This window comes from Mobula hypostoma, chromosome 4 (genome assembly GCF_963921235.1).
Source record: "Mobula hypostoma chromosome 4, sMobHyp1.1, whole genome shotgun sequence".
NCBI classification, from domain to species: domain Eukaryota; kingdom Metazoa; phylum Chordata; class Chondrichthyes; order Myliobatiformes; family Myliobatidae; genus Mobula; species Mobula hypostoma.
The window spans coordinates 100824438-100843374 of NC_086100.1; the positions used below are offsets into that span (position 1 = coordinate 100824438).

The 18937-nt window shown below is 42.4% G+C and overlaps 1 protein-coding gene across 4 annotated transcripts in view; it reads right to left on the reverse strand.

Annotated features, from left to right (window-relative positions):
• Positions 1 to 204: 204 nt before the first annotated feature.
• LOC134345521 (SH3 domain and tetratricopeptide repeat-containing protein 1) overlaps positions 205 to 18937 on the reverse strand; it is a 129401-nt gene continuing 110668 nt past the window's right edge. For 3 of the 4 annotated variants that reach the window (XM_063046297.1, XM_063046299.1, XM_063046296.1), the window contains 3 exons: positions 8293 to 8443; positions 4721 to 4917; positions 205 to 571 (listed from right to left, as the gene is read on the reverse strand). In XM_063046297.1, coding sequence (XP_062902367.1) covers positions 323 to 571; positions 4721 to 4917; positions 8293 to 8443 — 597 coding nt within the window. In that variant the 3' untranslated portion in view covers positions 205 to 322. The remainder of the gene's footprint in view (positions 572 to 4720; positions 4918 to 8292; positions 8444 to 18937) is intronic. The other variant, XM_063046298.1, reaches the window with a different exon arrangement.

Consider the following 18937-nt stretch of genomic DNA (forward strand, 5'->3'; position numbering starts at 1 on the left):
AATGGTCACAATTACTGCCTGCAGAGAAATCACAGTCGAGAAAAGCTCATGAATATAAAACCAGAAGAAAGACTTCAATACGCAAACACGAGGAATTCTCCAGGTGCTGGAAATTCAAGCAACACACATCAAAGTTGCTGGTGAACGCAGCAGGCCAGGCAGCATCTTCCTAGAGATGCTGCCTGGCCTGCTGTGTTCACCAGCAACTTTGATGTGTGTTGAAAGACTTCAATACCAGTGTTTTACCTTGTACATCTTAGCATACAACCTGGCTTTGAAATTAATTGCCTTGAAGTGGCACAGTAGCCACTTAATATTTGAATCATTTTGAGGATGTCGCTGTTGTAGTTTTGTAATATTGAACTGGAGAGAGATTTAGCCTTCGAATATTAAGTTCAGCAGCAAATTTTCTTGCCTTCTGATAATAATAGAGTGACATTTCCCGATCCACTAGAAAATTGTGGTAGATCGTGGCAAGTCTAGTGCAGATTTTTAGCTGAAATTTCTTACTGCCCAAATCCATGGCTGCAGCAAGGGCTAAATGATAGTAACCTGCTGCATCAAAAGGGTCCTGAAATATAAATTTTACAAGTCAATAAGGATTACAAACATCAGAACTGGCTCCAATTCACAAAGAAAAACAATCCTTCAACCCAAAGCCTCTACCGGCAATCAGTCACTTACATTAATCCTACCCTATGTTCATTTTTTAAATTCGCTTTCATTCACAGTGAATACGTTTGCCTTTATATGGAATTAGACCATAAGCTATAGGAGCAGAATTTGGCCCATTGAGTCTTATCTGCCATTTCATCATGGTTGAACCAATTTTCCTCTCAGCCCCAGTCTGCTATCTTCTCCCAGTATCCTTTCATTCCCTGACCAATCAAGAATCTATCAACCTCTGTCCAATGACTTGGCATCCACAGCTGCCTGTGGCAACAAATTTCACACTCTGGCAAAAGAAATCCTCATCTCCTTTCTAAAAGGATGTCCATCTATTCTGAGACTGTCCCCTCTGGTCCTAGACTCTCCCACCATAGGAAATATCCTCTTCACATCCACTCTATCAAGGCCTTTCAAAATTCGATAGGCTTCAATGAGGTCACCCCCACCCCCACCATTCACCATCCACCATTCACCTGAATTCCAGTGAGAAGAGGCCCAGAGCCATCAAACACTTCTCATATGATAATCCTTTTAATCCTGGAATCATCTACGTGAACCTCCATTGAACCCTCTCCAAGGTCAGCATGTTCTTTCTTAGATAAAGGGCCCAAAAATTGCCCACAATATTCCATGAGGCCTTTATAAAGTCTCAACATTACATCCTTGCTTTTACATTCTCGACCTCTTGAAATGAATGCTAACATAGCATTTTGCCTTCCTCACCACAGACTCAACCTGCAAATTAAACTTTAGGAAATCCTGCGCAAGGACTCCCAAATCCTTTGTACCTTGTATTTTTGAATTTTCTCTCCATTTAGAAAATAGTCAACCCTTTTATTTCTTTTACCAAAGTGCATGGCCATACACTTCCCATCTGCCACTTCTTCGCACATTCTCCTAATTTTTCTAAGTCCTTCTATCACCTCTCTACTTCAAAACTACCTTCCCCTCCACCTAGCTTCATACCATCCACAAACTTTGCAACCAAGTCATCAATTCCGTCATCCAAGTCATTGATATATAGCGCAAAAAGAAATGGTTCCAATTATTCCCACTCTTTGCCTCCTGCCAATCAGCCACTGCTTTATCCACGCTAGAATCTTCCCTGTAATAACATGGGCTCATAGCTTGTTAAGCAGCTTCATGTGTAGAACGTTGTCAAAGGCCTTCTGAAAATCCAAGTACACAACATCCACCAATTCTCTTTTGTCGAGCCTGCTTGTTACGTCTTCAAAGAATTCCAACAGATTTGTCAGGCAAGATTTTCCCTCAAGGAAACCGTGCTGATTACGGTCTTTTTTATCATGTGCCTCCAAGTACTTCGAAACCATATCCTTAACAATTGACTCCCACATTTTCCCATCCACTGAGGTTAGACTAACTGACCCATATTTTCCTTTCTTCTCCTCCCTCCCTGATTGAAGAGTGGAGTGACATTTGCAATTTTCCAGTCCTCTGGAACCATGCCAGAATCAATTGATTCTTGAAAGCTCATTACTAATAATAATTATAATAATTACTAATAATAAGTGGCCTCCATAATCTCTTCAGCCACTTCCTTCAGAACCCTGGGGTGTATACCAATCTGCTCCAGGTGACTTATCTACCTTCTTCAGATCTTTGTTTTCCAAGATCCTTTTCCCTACTAATGGCAACTTCACATACATCTACCCCCCCTGACATCTCAAACTTCCAGCATTCAGCTAGTGTCTTCCACAGTGAAGACTGATGCAAAATACGTACTCATTTCATCTGCCATTGTCCTCCATTATTACTTCTTCAGTGTCATTTTTCAGCCATCCAATATCCACTCTTGCCTCTCGTTTACACTTTATGCATCTGAAGAAACTCCTGGTATCCGCTTTAATATTATTGGCTAGCTTACTTTCCTATTCCAACTTTTCCTTCTTAATGACTTTTTAGTTTGTGTTTTTAGAATTGTGGGACTGCACAGGAGTCAACATTTTACATGGTGATGATTAACACAAGACTTTGAATTCAACATCTCAAATTGTGTTCCAACCTTCATCCCAGTACATCACAGGTAAAGCCCTCCCAAACGCTGAGTACATCTACATGAAACATTGTCATAGAAAAGCAGTATCCATCAAAGGTCCTCACAACCCAGGCCATGCTCTTTTCTCACTGCTGCCATCAGGTAGAAGGTACAACTGCCTCAGGACTCACACCACCAGGTTCAGGAACAGTTTCTACCCCTCAACCACCAGACCCTTGAACAAAAGGGGATAACTACACTCATTCTATTTCGGTGTTCCCACAAATGATGGTCTCACTTTAAGGACTCTTCATCTTGTTATTTCATGTTCTTTCTTATTTGCTATTTATTGCTATTTATTTATATTTGCATTTGCACAGTTTGTTTTTAATTGATCCTGTTTACAGTTACTGTTCTATAGATTTGCTGAGTATGCCCGCAGGAAAAAGAATCTCAGGGTTGTATGTGGTGTGAAACATGTACTCTGAAAATAAATTTTACTTTGAACTTTCATTTGTAGAATAATTAATTACTTATTTATTAACTTACAATTTAATTTCCGTAAATGTTCCATCAAGTAATTTGTTTCTACAAGTGCTTGTTACTCTCCCACCTAAAGTTTGCAACAATTTTCACCACTGGCCAGGTTCTGATAGAAAGCATAGCATAAATTCTAAGTTTTCCCCATTTGAACATGATAACTTGACACATGATAACACAAAAGGCCATTCAGCTCACTGGCTCCCATTAACAATCCAATTCTCCTTTTCCTTATCTCACTGTAGCCCTGAAAGTTATTCTCTTACATGTTCAGTAATTTCCACTATGATTATTTTTTTAACCATTTACTTCACTTAGGTGAAGTCGTCATTTAAAGTGGCCAATTAACCAACCAGCAAGACTTTGTGGGAGGAAATCCGAGCAAGTAACAGAAATCTCCATGATCACAGGGAAAACATGCAAATTCTGCACAAACAATGCTAAAGTTAGAACCGAACATTGATCTTAAGGCAGCAGCTGCAACCCTCATTGCACCATGTCACCTGCGAGATGAACCATCTTCTCAAATCATTCAAATCCATCTGGGGAACATCTTCCCTCAATAATGCTTTTTGGATGAGGAGCTCTAGGATTTTGACCCAGTTGGTAAAGGAATAGTGATACATTTCCAAGACAGGAGGGAATGAAAATAAATAAATAAAGTTCTTTAATAATCGGTGCCACAGTGGTGTAGTGGTTAGTACGATGCTGTTACAGCTCGGGGTGTCAGAGTTCAATCTGGTGAAATCTGTAAGGAGTCCAAATCCGGTTTCCTCCCACAGTCCAAAGTTGTCCCAGGTAGGTAATTGCTCACTGTAAATTGAATGTGGTTTGGTTCACAGAGCAGTGAAAAGGGCAAGTATTGCAACTTCTGCAGGTGGATGGAAAGAAAACACAAGGTGATTTCTAGTGGAGAGGAGAGAATAGACAGGAGCATCCAGAGAGGAGTCGTGATAATCTGCTGAAAGGAAAGGGATGGGCATGGTCATTTCCAGCATCCTCCTGAGAATGACTTGCTGAAGCCAAGGAAACCCTTGCCTTGTTCATTGACCACACATTCATTATCAGTCTTAACATTTCCTTATATCTGTGTTGAACTTCATCTGATAAAGATTCTGTGAATCACTTTGGAATGTTTTGTAATATTAGTGGAACTCCATGAATAAAAGCTTTTGACATTTTTAATTTAAACGTTTCTTTGTTTTCATATTATAAAATATTTTTGACTATTAATTTGATTGGTGTCAACTTATCAAAGACCATGCTCTTAGTATATGCATCGGAGCAGCTAATTAACTTTTACTCCTTGTACGTAACTTAACAATACTAACAATATTCTATATCAGGAATTCAAACCCTCTCATTCCATTGTCGAGACAATTAAAGTCAGACTTCTCTCTCCCAATTCAAGCTGGCTATATAGCTTTAAGTAGTACTAGAATATGTATGCAGCCCCAGAATCTGATCACATCATCAATACCATCAGCATTACACAAAGCAATACATCTTGTTTACCTTCAGATCATAGAAAGTCATGTCTCCGAGTTGTACATAAACTCGGACATAGTAAATAGTTTCCTCGTCGTACTCCACTGGGTAGGAGCAAAGTGAAAGTGCCTTAAGAAAGAAATGTTCAGCCATCTCACACTGACCAAAGGAGTGGTGTACTGATGCCAAACGATGATAAGCAACACGCTCATTGAGTACATCGCCTGACAGACAAAATGTACATAATTACTGCTTACCATGGAGGTCATGGTCATTATCATACTCAACACCTTTCATACGTTCATTCTTTGTAGCTACAGCCCATCTACATGAGATCTTCTAACTTGATGTTCACTTTCATAACCTGGAAGTGATGCAATCTATCTTTCCATTAAGAAACCAGCTTCCCAAAATTCACCCTCCAGAAAATATAGATTCACGTAATATTTTGGGTTCCAATTTTGTGCTATACTTTGAGTATTGTGAGTAGTCTTTTGGCTCCTCATCTAAGAAAGAGTCCAGAAGAAGATCACAAGAATGATCTCAGGAATGAAAGGATTAACTTATGAGGAGTGTATGATTGCTTTAGGCCTGTACTCACTGGGGTTTAGAAGAATTTCTCATTGAAACCTATTGAATATTAAAAGGGCAAGATAGAGTAGATGTGGAGAGGATGATCCCTGTAGTGGGGGAGTCTAGGACAGAGAGTACAGCCTCAGAAGGATGTCCTTTTAGAACAGAGATGAGGAGGAATTTTTTAGTCAGCGGGTGGAGAATCTGTGGAAATCACTGTCGCAGATGACTGTGGGTATTGCGTACCCAAGTCATTGGGTATCTGTAAAGTGGAGGTTGACAGGTTCTTGATTAGTAAGGGTGTCAAAAGTTACAGGGAGAAAACAGGAGAATGGGTTTGAGAGGGATAGTAAATCAGCTATGTTAGAATGGTGGAGCAGACTCAATGGGCCAGATGGCCTAATTCTTCTCCTACATCCTATGATCTTAGTATCCAAGAGGAATTTTCTCACTTTGATGCCAGGTATCCTAGCAGCCTGCAAGGCAGCTGACTAATAATTTTAAAGTATCATCCATCCAGAACACCTATATATCCTTCAGGGCAGAGTGGTACTTTACAGTTGTTAGGTATAGGGGTTAATGATTATTCCCTCCTTATTTGTCTAGTGATTCTTGTTCATTTACCAGTTAAATGTTGCAGTAATGAAGAAAAACAGCAAATTAAGATTAATAGTAACTACAGCTAGTGTCCTCCAAATGAGGTTTTGCCAAGTGCAATATTCTGGGAACCTGGTAGTGCATCACAATTTGGAAACATGCACATGGAGCCCCATGCCTCAGATGGAAGGAGGGAGGGGCAGTGAAGGGGGAGGTATGATGAACAAAGATAAAAAGGAGAAACATAAAGGAGGAAAAGATCAAAACGTTACATGAGATCTGAAATGTATGTTTTTCACACAGAGGGTTGTGATTATTTGGAACAAGCTGACATAGGAGGTATTAGCTCCAGATATAATTGCAAATATTATTGGATAGGTACTTGAGCAGGAAAAACACTAATGGCTTTGGGGCTAATATAAGCAAATGGAATTGGCATGGACAGGCATCATTGTTGGCTTTATGAGGTAGGATAAAAGGGCCCATTTCTGTGCTGTAGATTCTATGAGCAAAGTAAATGGTGAAGGAGAAACGGAAGGATATTGGACATCTCAAACTGAATATGGGTTAAATGGTTCAATTTAATAACAGAGAAGTATCAGAGGGTATGTACAGTAGGCAACCTGAAATTTTCACTCTTCACAGACAACCACAAAACAAGAAACCACACAGAATGAATGATAAAAGACATCCTTGCCATAGAGGGAGTACAAATAAGGTTCACCAGATTGATTCCTGGGATGGCAGGACTTTCATATGATGAAAGACTGGATGAACTAGGCTTGTACTCGTTGGAATTTAGAAGATTGAGGGGGGATCTTATTGAAACGTATAAAATCCTAAAGGGATTGGATAGGCTAGATGCAGGAAGATTGTTCCTGATGTTGGGGAAGTCCAGAACGAGGGGTCACAGCTTGAGGATAAAGGGGAAGCCTTTTAGGACCGAGATTAGGAAAAACTTCTTCACACAGAGAGTGGTGAATCTGTGGAATTCTCTGCCACAGGAAACAGTTGAGGCCAGTTCATTGGCTATATTTAAGAGGGAGTTAGATATGGCCCTTGTGGCTAAAGGGATCAGGGGGTATGGAGGGAAGGCTGGTAGAGGGTTCTGAGTTGGATGATCAGCCATGATCATACTGAACGGCGATGCAGGCTCGAAGGGCCAAATGGCCTACTCCTGCACCTATTTTCTATGTTTCTATGTTTCTATGGAAACACGAGAACCCTGAAGCACACTTCCCTCTCCCATTGCACAAGCGGCCGCATCGACCACACCCTCCCCCAATTGCATCAACCCCCACACCCCCACCAGGCAAGCAATAGCAAAAACCCTCCAAGAGACCTTGATCAAGAGTCCATCAAAAACTACAGTTCATAACCCAGCACTTTGGTTATTGGTTAGAAAAGTGATTTTGCCTTGTTTACTGATTAGTGAGGAACACCTGAGATGTCTGCTCAAGTGTTTGCTGATTTTAGGCCTGTCACTTGACTCACCAACAAGCTGAATTAGTTACAACTTGAGCACTGAAATTCTTCCAGCCAGTTCCACCACCTCATACTAGAGGGCATATATTTAAGGTGAGAAGGGGAAAGTACAAAAGGAGATGTGTGATTCACATGGAGCGTCGTGGAACCCTGGAATGCATTGCCAGGGGTGCTGGTGGATGCACATAGTGTAGAAACATTCAAGAGACTTTTAGATAGGCACATGAATAAGCAGAGAAGGGAGAGATCTGGTCAATGTGTGAGGAAGAGGGATTAGGTTTAATTATCTTGGTACAACATCATGAGCTGAAGGGCCCCTCCTGTGCTATACTAATATTTATGTCAATGCTAATACTGTATTGATTCTATGTTCTAACACTCATGTCAAACTGCAAGATATAGAACATAGAACATAGATTGCAGGTCACATTAAGATGACCTATGTATTTCACGGCTGAATTTTACAGATGTGCAGATGAAATACTCAGCCATTATACTCTATAATTAGACACTACAACTGTCTGGGAAAGGTCACAAGCTTCAGCGAAAGGATCCTACACTAATCAGAACCCAATCCATATAACAAAAGAGGGAACTTAACTCTAGGCATTCTTGCTAACTGAAATTTCCAAACTGCAGCAAGTTAAGTTAAGAATTGAACTAAATGTGTAATTTCTTTCACTTCATTTCAATTAAAACATCCCCTTTCCCACTGATCCAAAGTGAATTAAACCCAATTTTTAAACCTAACACTTTGCAGAGGTGAAAACTCACCAACAATCTATTACTCAGAGACTTCATTGAAATGTTTCATTCTGGTACTGAAATCTTGATAGCCAACAGATGCAAAATACTCTATTTAAAAACTATTTTCTTATAAGCTGGCTATTAATTTTACTAATGAAAACATTATAGACTGACAGAAACACAAAGGCATGGCTTACCAAGAGCCACACTGAGAGTCAAAGCCATTTGGGCATATTTGAGGGCTTCTGAATACGTGCTCACATTCAGCAGAAGTTCAGCCAGCTTGTTACAAAGTCTGAGCTTCACCTTTGCGTTTTCAACTTTCAGAGCAAGTGGAAGGGCTTGATCCTGTTAACAAACAGATACAATCTGAAAACTTATTCTTCATAGGTTGATGAATTTTAATAACAGAATATATTAAAATCACCTCTGACTTATATTTTTCATAGAACAGAAAAAAATTGTAGAATGCCTTTTAAACATCTTGAAATATGTTCAAAATTATATGGGTATGAACTAAATCAATATTTCTACAGCTCAAACCGAAGTTCAATTAAAACAATCCAATTCCAATGGGATCCTACTGCTAAGCAGATCTATCCCGCCCCTCTCCACTTTCTACAGGGATCATCTCCATGCCACACCCTTACTCACTCGTCCCTCCCCATTGATGCCCCTCCTGGTATTTATCTTTGCAAGTGTGACCAGTGCCACTACATCGCCGACTACTGCGAAGTACTTTGAGAGGCTGGTGCTGAAGCATGTCAGCTCCTGTCTGAGTACCAACTTGGATTCACTCCACTCCACTTCAACTACTGAAGCAACAGGTCTACAGCAGATGCTATCTCGTTGACTCTTCACACAACCCGGGAACACCTGGACAGTAAAGGTGCATACATCAGGATGCTCCTTGTCAATTACAGTTCAGCATTTAACATCATCATCCCCTCAAAACTAATCAGTAAACTCAAAGAGAGGGGGAGGGGGAGCTTTGAACAGGTAGGGGAGTTTAAAAAAGGAGCGTTTTGCAGGACTCGGTGCATTAGTGGCGGCCCAATTGATTCATAATTCATTAGCAGGAGCAAATAAAATAAAAGCAGGGTCAAAGCGGAGCAGCCATTGTCTGAGTGGACCAGTGTAGGAGTGGGAACTTGAGGCTCCGATGAGGAGGCACAGGTAAGTAGCAGCTAAGGATTTGTAATGGTTGAATAAAAAGTCACTAAATTACAGCTAATTAAATGGATGATGCAGGATCAGATGATGTGCTGTAGCTACAGGATGTGGGAGCTGGTAGACCCCATGTGGTTCCTGGTGACCATATCTACAGCAAGTGTTGGCTGCTTGAGGAACTCAGGCTCAAAGTTGATGACCTGGAATCTGTGCTTCAAACACTGCAGCACATCAGGGAGGGGGAGAGTTACCTGGATTCTCTGTTTCTGGAGGTAGTCACACCCATTAGATTAGCTGCCTCAAATTCGGTCTGTGGTCAGGGACAAGAGGGTGTGACTGCGAGTGAGGCAGGTGTGGAATCCAAGAGACAGTGCTGGAGGAGTCTCAGCACTTGAGCTTGTTCAACACATCAGAGATTCTTGCTCCCTGTGTGGATGAGAGCTCTGGGTGCCATTCAAGGTGGGGGAGGGAAGAGAGAAATGTAGTGGTAATTGGGATAATATAGTCAGGGGAATAGACAGAGTTCTCTGTCGTGAGGATAAGGCATCCCAAAGGCTGTGTTGCCTGCCTGGTACCCGGATTTGGGACATCTTATCTGACCTGCAGAGGAATTTGCAGTGGGAGGGGAAAGATCCAGTTGTCGTGGTCTATGTGGGTAACGACGACATATGTAGAATGAGGAAAGAGGTTCTGCTGAGGGAATTTGAGCAGCTAGGGACTAAATTAAAAAGCAGAACCAAAAAAGTGGTAATCACGAGGAAATCTGCAGATGCTGGGAATTCGAGCAACACACACAAAAAGTGCTGGTGAACACAGCAGGCCAGGTAGCATCTATAGGAAGAGGTACAGTTGACGTTTTGGGCCGAGACCCTTCGTCAGGACTAACTGAAAGAAGAGATAGTAAGAGATTTGAAAGTGGGAGGGGGAGGGGGAGATCCGAAATGATAGGAGACAGGAGGGGGAGCGATAGAGCTAAGAGCTGGAGATTGGCAAAAGGGATACGAGGCTGGAGAAGGGAGACGATCATGGGCATGGGACGGGAGGCCTAGGGAGAAAGAAAGGGTGGGGAGGAGGTGGTAATCTCTGGATTACTACCTGAGCCACGTGCGAACTGGCATAGGGTCAAGAAGATTAAAGAGTTAAGTGCATGGCTCAAAGATTGATGTGGGAGAAGTGGGTTTGGATTCATGGGGAATTGGCACCAGTATTGGGGAAGGAGGGAGCTGTACCAATGGGACTGGCTCGACCTGAACCATGATGGGACATGGATCCTAATGAATCACATAACTAGGGCTGTGGATAGGGCTTTAAACTAAATAGTAGGGGGGTGGGTTCAACAGATTGGATAAATATGGATAAAGTTAAAATAGAAAAGGGTAGATGAAGATAAAGTAAAAGCAAAAGAAAAAAAGAGAAAAGTAAGAGTGGAGCGAAGAAAAGTCAAGTGCAAAAGAGTAAAAGATTACATTTTAAAAGCACAATGATTGTAAGGGCACTTTATTTGAATGTCTGTAGTATTCGAAACAAGGTCAGTGTATGTGTGGCACAAATCAGTACAAGGGGTATGATGTAGTGGCCATTACAGAGACATGGTTGGAGGGTGGAGAGGACTGGGAATTAAGTACCCAAGGATATCAGGTAATACAGAAGGATTGGTAGGAAGTTAAGGGAGGTGGGGTAGCACTCTTAACTAGCACAAGATATAAAAATAGATAGTAAAAGTTTTTTTAATTATATAAAGTGGAAAAAGGAGGACGAGAAGGGGGAATTGATATTGGGTAATGAGGAAATGGCAGAGGCTTTGAATGACTACTTTGTGTTGGTCTTCATGGTGGAGGACACATCTAACTTGCCAAAGAGAGATGTTATGGATTCGATAGGAGGTGAGGACCTTGGTACAATAGCTATCACTATAGAGGTAGTGCTGAGCAAACTTGTGGGCCTGCAGATAGTTAAGTCCCCTGGTCTTGATGGAATGCATCCCAGGGTACTGAAAGAAATGGCAGAAGTTATAGTAGAGGCTTTGGTGAAAATTTATCAAAATTCTCTGGACTCTGGTCAGGTCCCAGCGGATTGGTAGATGGCAAATGTCACGCCACTGTTGAAAAAAGGATGTAGCCAAAAGGCAGGTAACCATAGGCCAGTTAGTTTAACATCTGTAGTTGGGAAAATGCTTGTAGCCATCATTAAAGAAGAAACAGCTTGGCATCTGGACAGAAATGAATCCATCAGGCAGATGCAGCATGGATTCAGCAAAGGGAGGTCCTGTTTGACAAACTTACTGGAGTTCTTTGAGAATATAACAAGTGCAGAGGATAGAGGGGAACAGATGAAAAAAATTTATTTGGATTTCCAGAAGGCGTTCAATAAGGTGCTGCATAGAAGACTTATCCATAAGATAAGGAGGCTTAGAGCTGGTGTGATGTATTTGTAGAGATAGAAGATTGGTTAACTAATAGAAAGAAGAGAGTTGGGAACATGGGTGTTACCCTGGGTGGCAATCAATGGTGAGTGGTCTGCCACAGGTTCAGTGCTGGGCCCGCAACTGTTCGTGATTAACTATCTGGAAGAAAGGACCGAGTGTAATGTATCTAAGTTTGCTGATGACACTAAATCGAGTGGAAAAACAAATTGTGCAGAAGATACAGAGAGTCTGCAGAGAGATGTAGATGGGTTAAGTGACAGGGCAAGGGTCTGGCAGATAGAATACAATGTTGGTAAATGTGAGGTCAACCAATTTGGAAGGAAAAATGAAAGCGCAGATTATTACTTAAATGGTAAAGAGTTGCAGCATTCTGATGTACAGACAGACTTGGGAGTGCTTGTGCATGGATCACAAAAGGTTGGTTTGCAGGTGCAGCAGGCTATCAAGAAGGCAAATGGGATGTTGGCCTTCATTGCTAGAGGGATTGAATTTAAGAGCAGGGAGGTTTTGCTGCAACTGTACAGGGTACTGGTGAGGCTGCATCTGGAGTACTGTGTGTAGTTCTGGTCTCCTTACTTGAAGAAGGATGTACTGGTTTTGGATGTGGTGCAGAGGCGGTTCACCAGGTTGATTCCAGTGATGAGGGGGTTAGACTATGAGGAGAGATTGAGTCGCCTGGGACTGTATTTGCTGGAATTCAGAAGAATGAGAGGAGAGCTTATAGAAACATATAAAATTATGAAAGGGATAGATAAGATTGAGGCAGGAAAGTTGTTTCCATTGACAAGTGAGCTAGAAGTAGGGGACATAGCCTCAAGATTTGGAACAGGAGATTTGGCACTGAGATGAGGAGGAACTGCTTTTCCCAGAGGGTGCTGAATCTGCGGAATTCTCCACCCAATGAAGCAGTGGAGGCTACCTCAGTAAATATATTGAAGACAAGGCTGGATAGATTTTTGCATAGTAGGGGAAATATGGATAATGGGGAAAAGTCAGGTAGGTGGAGATGAGTCCATAGTCAGATCAACCAAGGTGTTATTGAATGGCGAAGCAGGCTTGATGGGCCAGATGGCTTTCTCCTGCTCCTATTTCTTATGTCCTTATCAAATAAATATAATTGTAAAGAAAGCACAACCATGCCTCTACTTTCTCAGGAGACTGTGGATATTTGAAATGTCATCTTGGCAAATGTCTATAGATGTATGGTGGAAAGTGTGCTGACTGACTGCATTATGGCCTGGTGTGGGAACACCAATGCCTTTGATCAGTAAGTCTTACAAAAGGTAGTGGATTCGGCCTAGTACATCATGGGTAAAACCCCCCCAACCATTGAGCATATCTACATCAAACGTTGCCACAGAAAAGCAGCATCCATCATCGAAGATCTTCACCATCCAGGCCGTGCTCTCTTATTACTGCTGCTATCAAGTAGAAGGTACAACTGCCTCAGGACTCACACTACCTGGTTCAAGAACAGTTACTACTCCTCAACCATCAGGCTTTTGAACAAAAGGGATAGCTACACTCATTTAAGGACTCTTATCTTGATATTTCATGCCTGTTATTTATTGCTATTTCTTTATTATCTACATTTGTAGTTTGTTTACAGTTTACAGATTCTGCTTACAATTACTGTTCTACAAATTTGCTAAGTATGCCTGCAGATAAAGAATCTCAGGGCTGTATATGGTGACATATATGTACTCTGATAATAAATTTACTTTGCATCAAAGTGTCAAGCATGGTGCAACTAGTGTCCTGAGCTGCATATATTTCAATGCAAGAAGAAAGGCAGATGAGCCCAGGGCGTGGATCAACAGCTGGAATTATGACACTGCAGCTCTTAGTGAGACTTGATTGCTGGAGGGATTAAAGAAGGAGGGCGTGACATTACTAGTCTAGGAAAATGTCACAGCAATGTGTGGTCAGGATTCATCTAGTGAGGCATTATGGGTGGAACTGAGAACTAAGAAAGGTATGACCTTACTAATGGGACTGTATTACAGACCACTGAACAGTTCACCGGATTTAGAGGAACAAATTTGTAAAGAGATCACAGACTGTTGCAAGAAACACAAGGTTGTTATAGCAGATAATTTTAACTTACCACATATTGACTGGGACTCCCATACAGTAAAAGGACTAGATGGGAGAGAGTTTGTCAAATGTGTTCAGGAAAGAGAGGGAATGAAACAGGGTAGGCGACAGAATTTGTGTAGGTGAACACTTTGTATCTAGTGATCACAATGCCATTATTTTCAAAGTAATATGGAAAAAGTTATCTCTGGTCTATGGGCTGAGATTCTAAATTGGAGAAAGGCTAATGTTGATGGTATCAGAAAGGATCTGGCAAGTGTGGATTGGGACAGGCTGTTTTCTGGCAAAGGTGTACTTGGTAAGTGGAGGCCTTCAAATGTGAAATTTCGAGAGTACAAAGCTTGTATGCGCCTGTCAGAATAAAAAGAAAAGATAACAAGTGTAGGGAACCTTGGTTTTCAAGAGATATTGAGGCCTTGGTTAAGAGAGAAAAGGAGGTGCATAACAGATATAGACAAGTAGGAACAAATGAGGTGCTTATTGAGTACAAGAAATGTAAGAGAGTCACTTAAGAAAGAAATCAGAAAGGCTAAAAGAGGGCATGAAGTTACTCTAGCAGATAAGGTGAAGGACAATTGTAACAGATTCTACAGATATGTTAAGAGCAAAGGATAGAATTGGTCCTCTGGAAGATCAGAATGGTAATCCATGTGTGGAGCCAAAACATTTGGGGGAGATCTTAAACAGATGTTTTTGCAGCTTCATACAGATATAGAGGAGGAGGTGGTGTTTGCTATCTGGAGGCAAATCAGGGTGGGTGGATATTTCCCCAGGGCTTGACAAGGACTTCCCTCAGACAATAATTAATTTAAAGTGGTGTCACAGGTAGACAGGGCTGTAAAGAAAGCTTTTGGCACATTGACCTTCATAGATCAAAGTATTGAGTACAGGAGTTGGGATGTTATGTTGAAGTTGTACAAGACATTAGTAAGGCCTAATTTGGCATATTGTATGTAGTTTTGGTTACCTACTTACAGGAAAGATGTAGACAAGGTTGAAAGAGTACAAAGGAAATTTACCAGCGTGTTGCCGGGTCTGGAGGACCTGGCGTAAAAGGAAGGATTGAATAGGTTAGGAGTTTATTCCTTAGAACAGTGGTCCCCAACCACCGGGCCCCGGACCAGTATTGGGCCACAAAGCATGAGCTGCTGGGCCGCAAGGAAACAATATGATTAGGCTGTATGATGAGTAAAAAACAAACGTCGCTTGAGAGTTTGTTTAGAAGAGGTGGTAGGGGATATAAAAGGCCTAATGATAATGATGACGCAGAGACAGCCCAGGCCAAGACTACAAAAAAAAAAGCTTTCTTCAACAGAAAATACAACAAGTCGTACATAAAATATGGCTTTATTGCGACTGGTGATTTGCACACTCCAAGACCCCTGTGTATGATATGCGGAGCCAAGCTGTCTAATGAGGCAATGAAGCTCTCAAAATTGCTTCAGCACATTGAGTCCAAGCACCCTGCACTTAAAGACAAACCCGTTGAGTTCTTTGAGCGGAAAAAACGTGAGCAAGCGGGACAGAAGCAAGTGCTGAGAGCCACCACCTCCACAAATGCTGCTGCTCTGAGCGTCGTACTTAGTGACTAGCCGTATTGCTAACGCTAAGAAACGTCTGTTTGAGCAGCTTTGCGAGGAAATGGATGCAGAGCACAAATGCTTCTCTTACACACTGAAGTCAGGTGGCTATCAAGGGGGAGAGCCCTGGCCAGGATTTTTGAGATAAGAGAGCAGCTACAGAGATTTATTTCAGGAAAAAAGTCACCACTGGCAGCACACTTCAGTGACGAGGAGTGGATAGCAAAACTGGCTTATCTGTGTGACATCTTCAACCTGCTCAATGAACTTAATTTGTCACTTCAGGGGAGAATGACAACTGTCTTCAAGTGTCTGCTTTCAAATCCAAACTGGAACTGTGGGGACGGCGAGTGGACGGGGGCATATTTGACATGTTCCCAACATTAGCTGGGATTTTGGGAGAGACTGAGGCTGCACCGTCTTTCTCACAGCTGGTGCGCAATCACCTAACTTCGCTGTCGACAGAATTCGAGCATTACTTCCCAACTGCAAATGACCCAAGACATGCAAAGGGATGGGTCCATGACCCATTTGTGAATGTCCCCGGTGAATCATTCATGTCAGCGCAGGAAGAAGATCAACTCCTTGAGCTTGCAAATGACAGTGGGCTGAAAAGTATGTTTGACATACCATCTCTGCCGGCATTCTGGATCAAAATCAAGGCTGAATATCCTGAGATAGCCACGAAAGCACTGAAAACGTTGCTTCCATTTCCAACATCATATCTCTACGAAGCGGGATTTTCAGCAATGAATGCAATGAAAACTAAATTGCAGAATAGACTGGACATAAGGAACCCCCTTCGAGTATCGCTGTCTCCCATCACCCCTCGATGGGACCGTCTCGTTGCAGGGAAACAAGCCCAGGGCTCCCATTCATTCAGCGATATTGGTGTGTTGCAATGATTTTATATATTGCTGTGTGTTTAATATCCAAACATTACTTAAAATGTTATGATACTTTTGACTTATAAGCATCTTATAATTGACTTATCACTATATTCATGCGAGGAAAATGTGTGCTGTGTGTTTAACACGGCAGGCCTGCTGCGTTCCAGCAACATTTTTTGTGTGTGTTGCTTGAATTTCCAGCATCTGCAGATTTGCTCGTGGCTGTGTGTTTAATATTAAATTTGATAGATAAACACTTTTAGAAATGAAATTGAGTGTATTAGCCACTTATAATTGACTTACCACCAACATTCTGGTCGTGATTAACAAATACGCCCCCCCCCCCACCTCCCAGTCAGCCAGTCTGCAAGAATATTGTCAATATTAAACCGGTCTGTGGTGCAAAAAAGGTTGGGGACCCCTGCCTTAGAATGTGGAAGTTTGAGAGATTTGTTAGAGGTTTACAAAATTATGAGGGGTATAGATAGGGTTAATGCAAGAAGGCTTTTTCCACTGAGGTTGGGTAGGACTACAACCAGAGGTCATGGGATATGGATAAAAAAATTAAGGGGAACATGGGGGGAAGCTTCTTCACTCAGAAGGTTGTGAGAATGTGGAATGAGCTGCCAGCACAAGTGGTACATGCAAGCTCGACTTCAACGTTTAAGAGAAGTTTGGATAGGTACATGAATAGTAAGGGTATAAAGGGCTATGGTCCCATTGCAAGTCGATGGAAGTAGGCAGTTTAAACAGATCAGCATGGACTAGATGGGCTGAAGGGCTTGTTTCTGCGATGTTCTACTCTATGACAATTTTCCCACTTTCTCTAGACTGGAGGAGTAACCATGGGCACCAACAATACCTGCCTTATTGTTGGCTACATAGATGTTCCAAGTCTTCCCCAGTAATACTTCACAATTCTTCCTCCACTACATTGACAACTGCATTGGTGCAGCTTCATGCACAGATGCTGAGCTCGTCAATTTCATCAATTTTGCCTCTGGCTTCAACGCTGCCCTTAAATTCACTTGGTTCATTTCTGACACCTCTCACCACTTTTTTGATCACTGTCTCCATCTCTGGAGACAAATTGTCGACAGCATCTTTTATAGATAGATAGATCCCGAGGGAAGTTGGGTTTCGTTACAGCTGCACCAACCAAGAATAGAGCATAAATATAGCAATACAAAAACCACAATCAAACAACAATATGCAAACTATGCCAGATGGAAGTAAGTCCAGGAACAGCCTATTGGCTCAGGGTGTCTGACCCTCCACGGGAGGAGCTGCAAAGTTCGATGGCCACAGGCAGGAACAACCTCCCATGACGCCCAGTGTTGTATCTCGGTGGAATATGGCCGGAGTCCAACAGCAAAAAGTTCAATATCCAGTCTACAAACACGTTCCTCGATCGTAATATGACCAGGATTGCAGCATCCGTTGTTAACCAGAACAGCAAGCCCCCAACTCCTTTACGCTTACCGCTCTCAGTGCACTTCCGGTCAGCCCGATCGGTCTGGAAGCACTCCATGGAAAAGTTTTGGTCGGGTATGTCCTCGTGCAGCCCCATTTCAGTAAAGCACATAACACTGCACTCCCGAAATGTTCCCTGACTCCTGGCTAGTGCCGTCAACTCGTCCATTTCCACCGAACTCCTCTTCTCCGTAAGTCTCTGTTGTCTTGACCCGGTCCTACCGATAAACCTACCGATTCCCATGGTCATCTCGACTATACCTCTTCCCAACCTGTTTCCTGTAAAAATGCTATTCCCTTTTCTCAGTTTCTTAGTCTCTGCCACATCTTTTCCCAGGATGCAGCATTCTTTTCCAGGGCATCAGAAATATCTTCCTTTTTCAAAGAATGGGGTTTCCCTTCCTCCACCATTGATGTTGCCCTCATCCACACCTCCTTCATTTCCCAAACATTTGCCCGTTCCACATCTTTCCACTGCCTTAACAGTGATGGAGTTCCTCTTGTCCTTATCTACCACCCATGAGCCCCCACATCCAACACATCACTCCCCACAACTTCTACCATCTCTAAAGGGATCCTACCAACAAAGATACCTTTACATCCTGCCACCTCTCTCCACTTTCCGCAAGGATCGCTCCCTCCATGATTCCCTTGTGCATTTGTCCCTCCCCACTAATCCCACTCTCAGCACTTTTCCCTACAAGTGGCCAAAGTGCTACACCTGCCCATTCACCTCCTCCCTCACCTTCATTCAGGGCCCCGAATAGTCCTTCCAGCTGAGGGAACACTTCATCTGCAAACCTGTGAGGTCATCTATTGTATCTGGTATTTCTGCTGTGGCCTCCTCTACACTGGTGAGACCCGTTGTATACTGGGGACGGCTTCATCAAGCACATCCACCACATGCGGAACTTCCTGGTGGCCAAACGTTTTAATTAATTCCAATTTCCATTCTGACATGTCAGTCCATGGTCTCCTCTTGTGCCATGATGAAGCCATCATCAGGGTGGAGGAGCAACACCTTATATTCCATCTGGGTAGTCTCCAACCTGATGCCATGAATATCGATTTCTCCTTCCAGTTAAAAAAAATCCTCTCCCTTCCCTTTTCTTCTATTCCCTACTTTGGCTTCTTACCCCTTCTCAATTACTTATCACCTCCCCCTAGGTCCCCTTCTCCCACGGTCCACTCTCCTCTCTCAGATTCA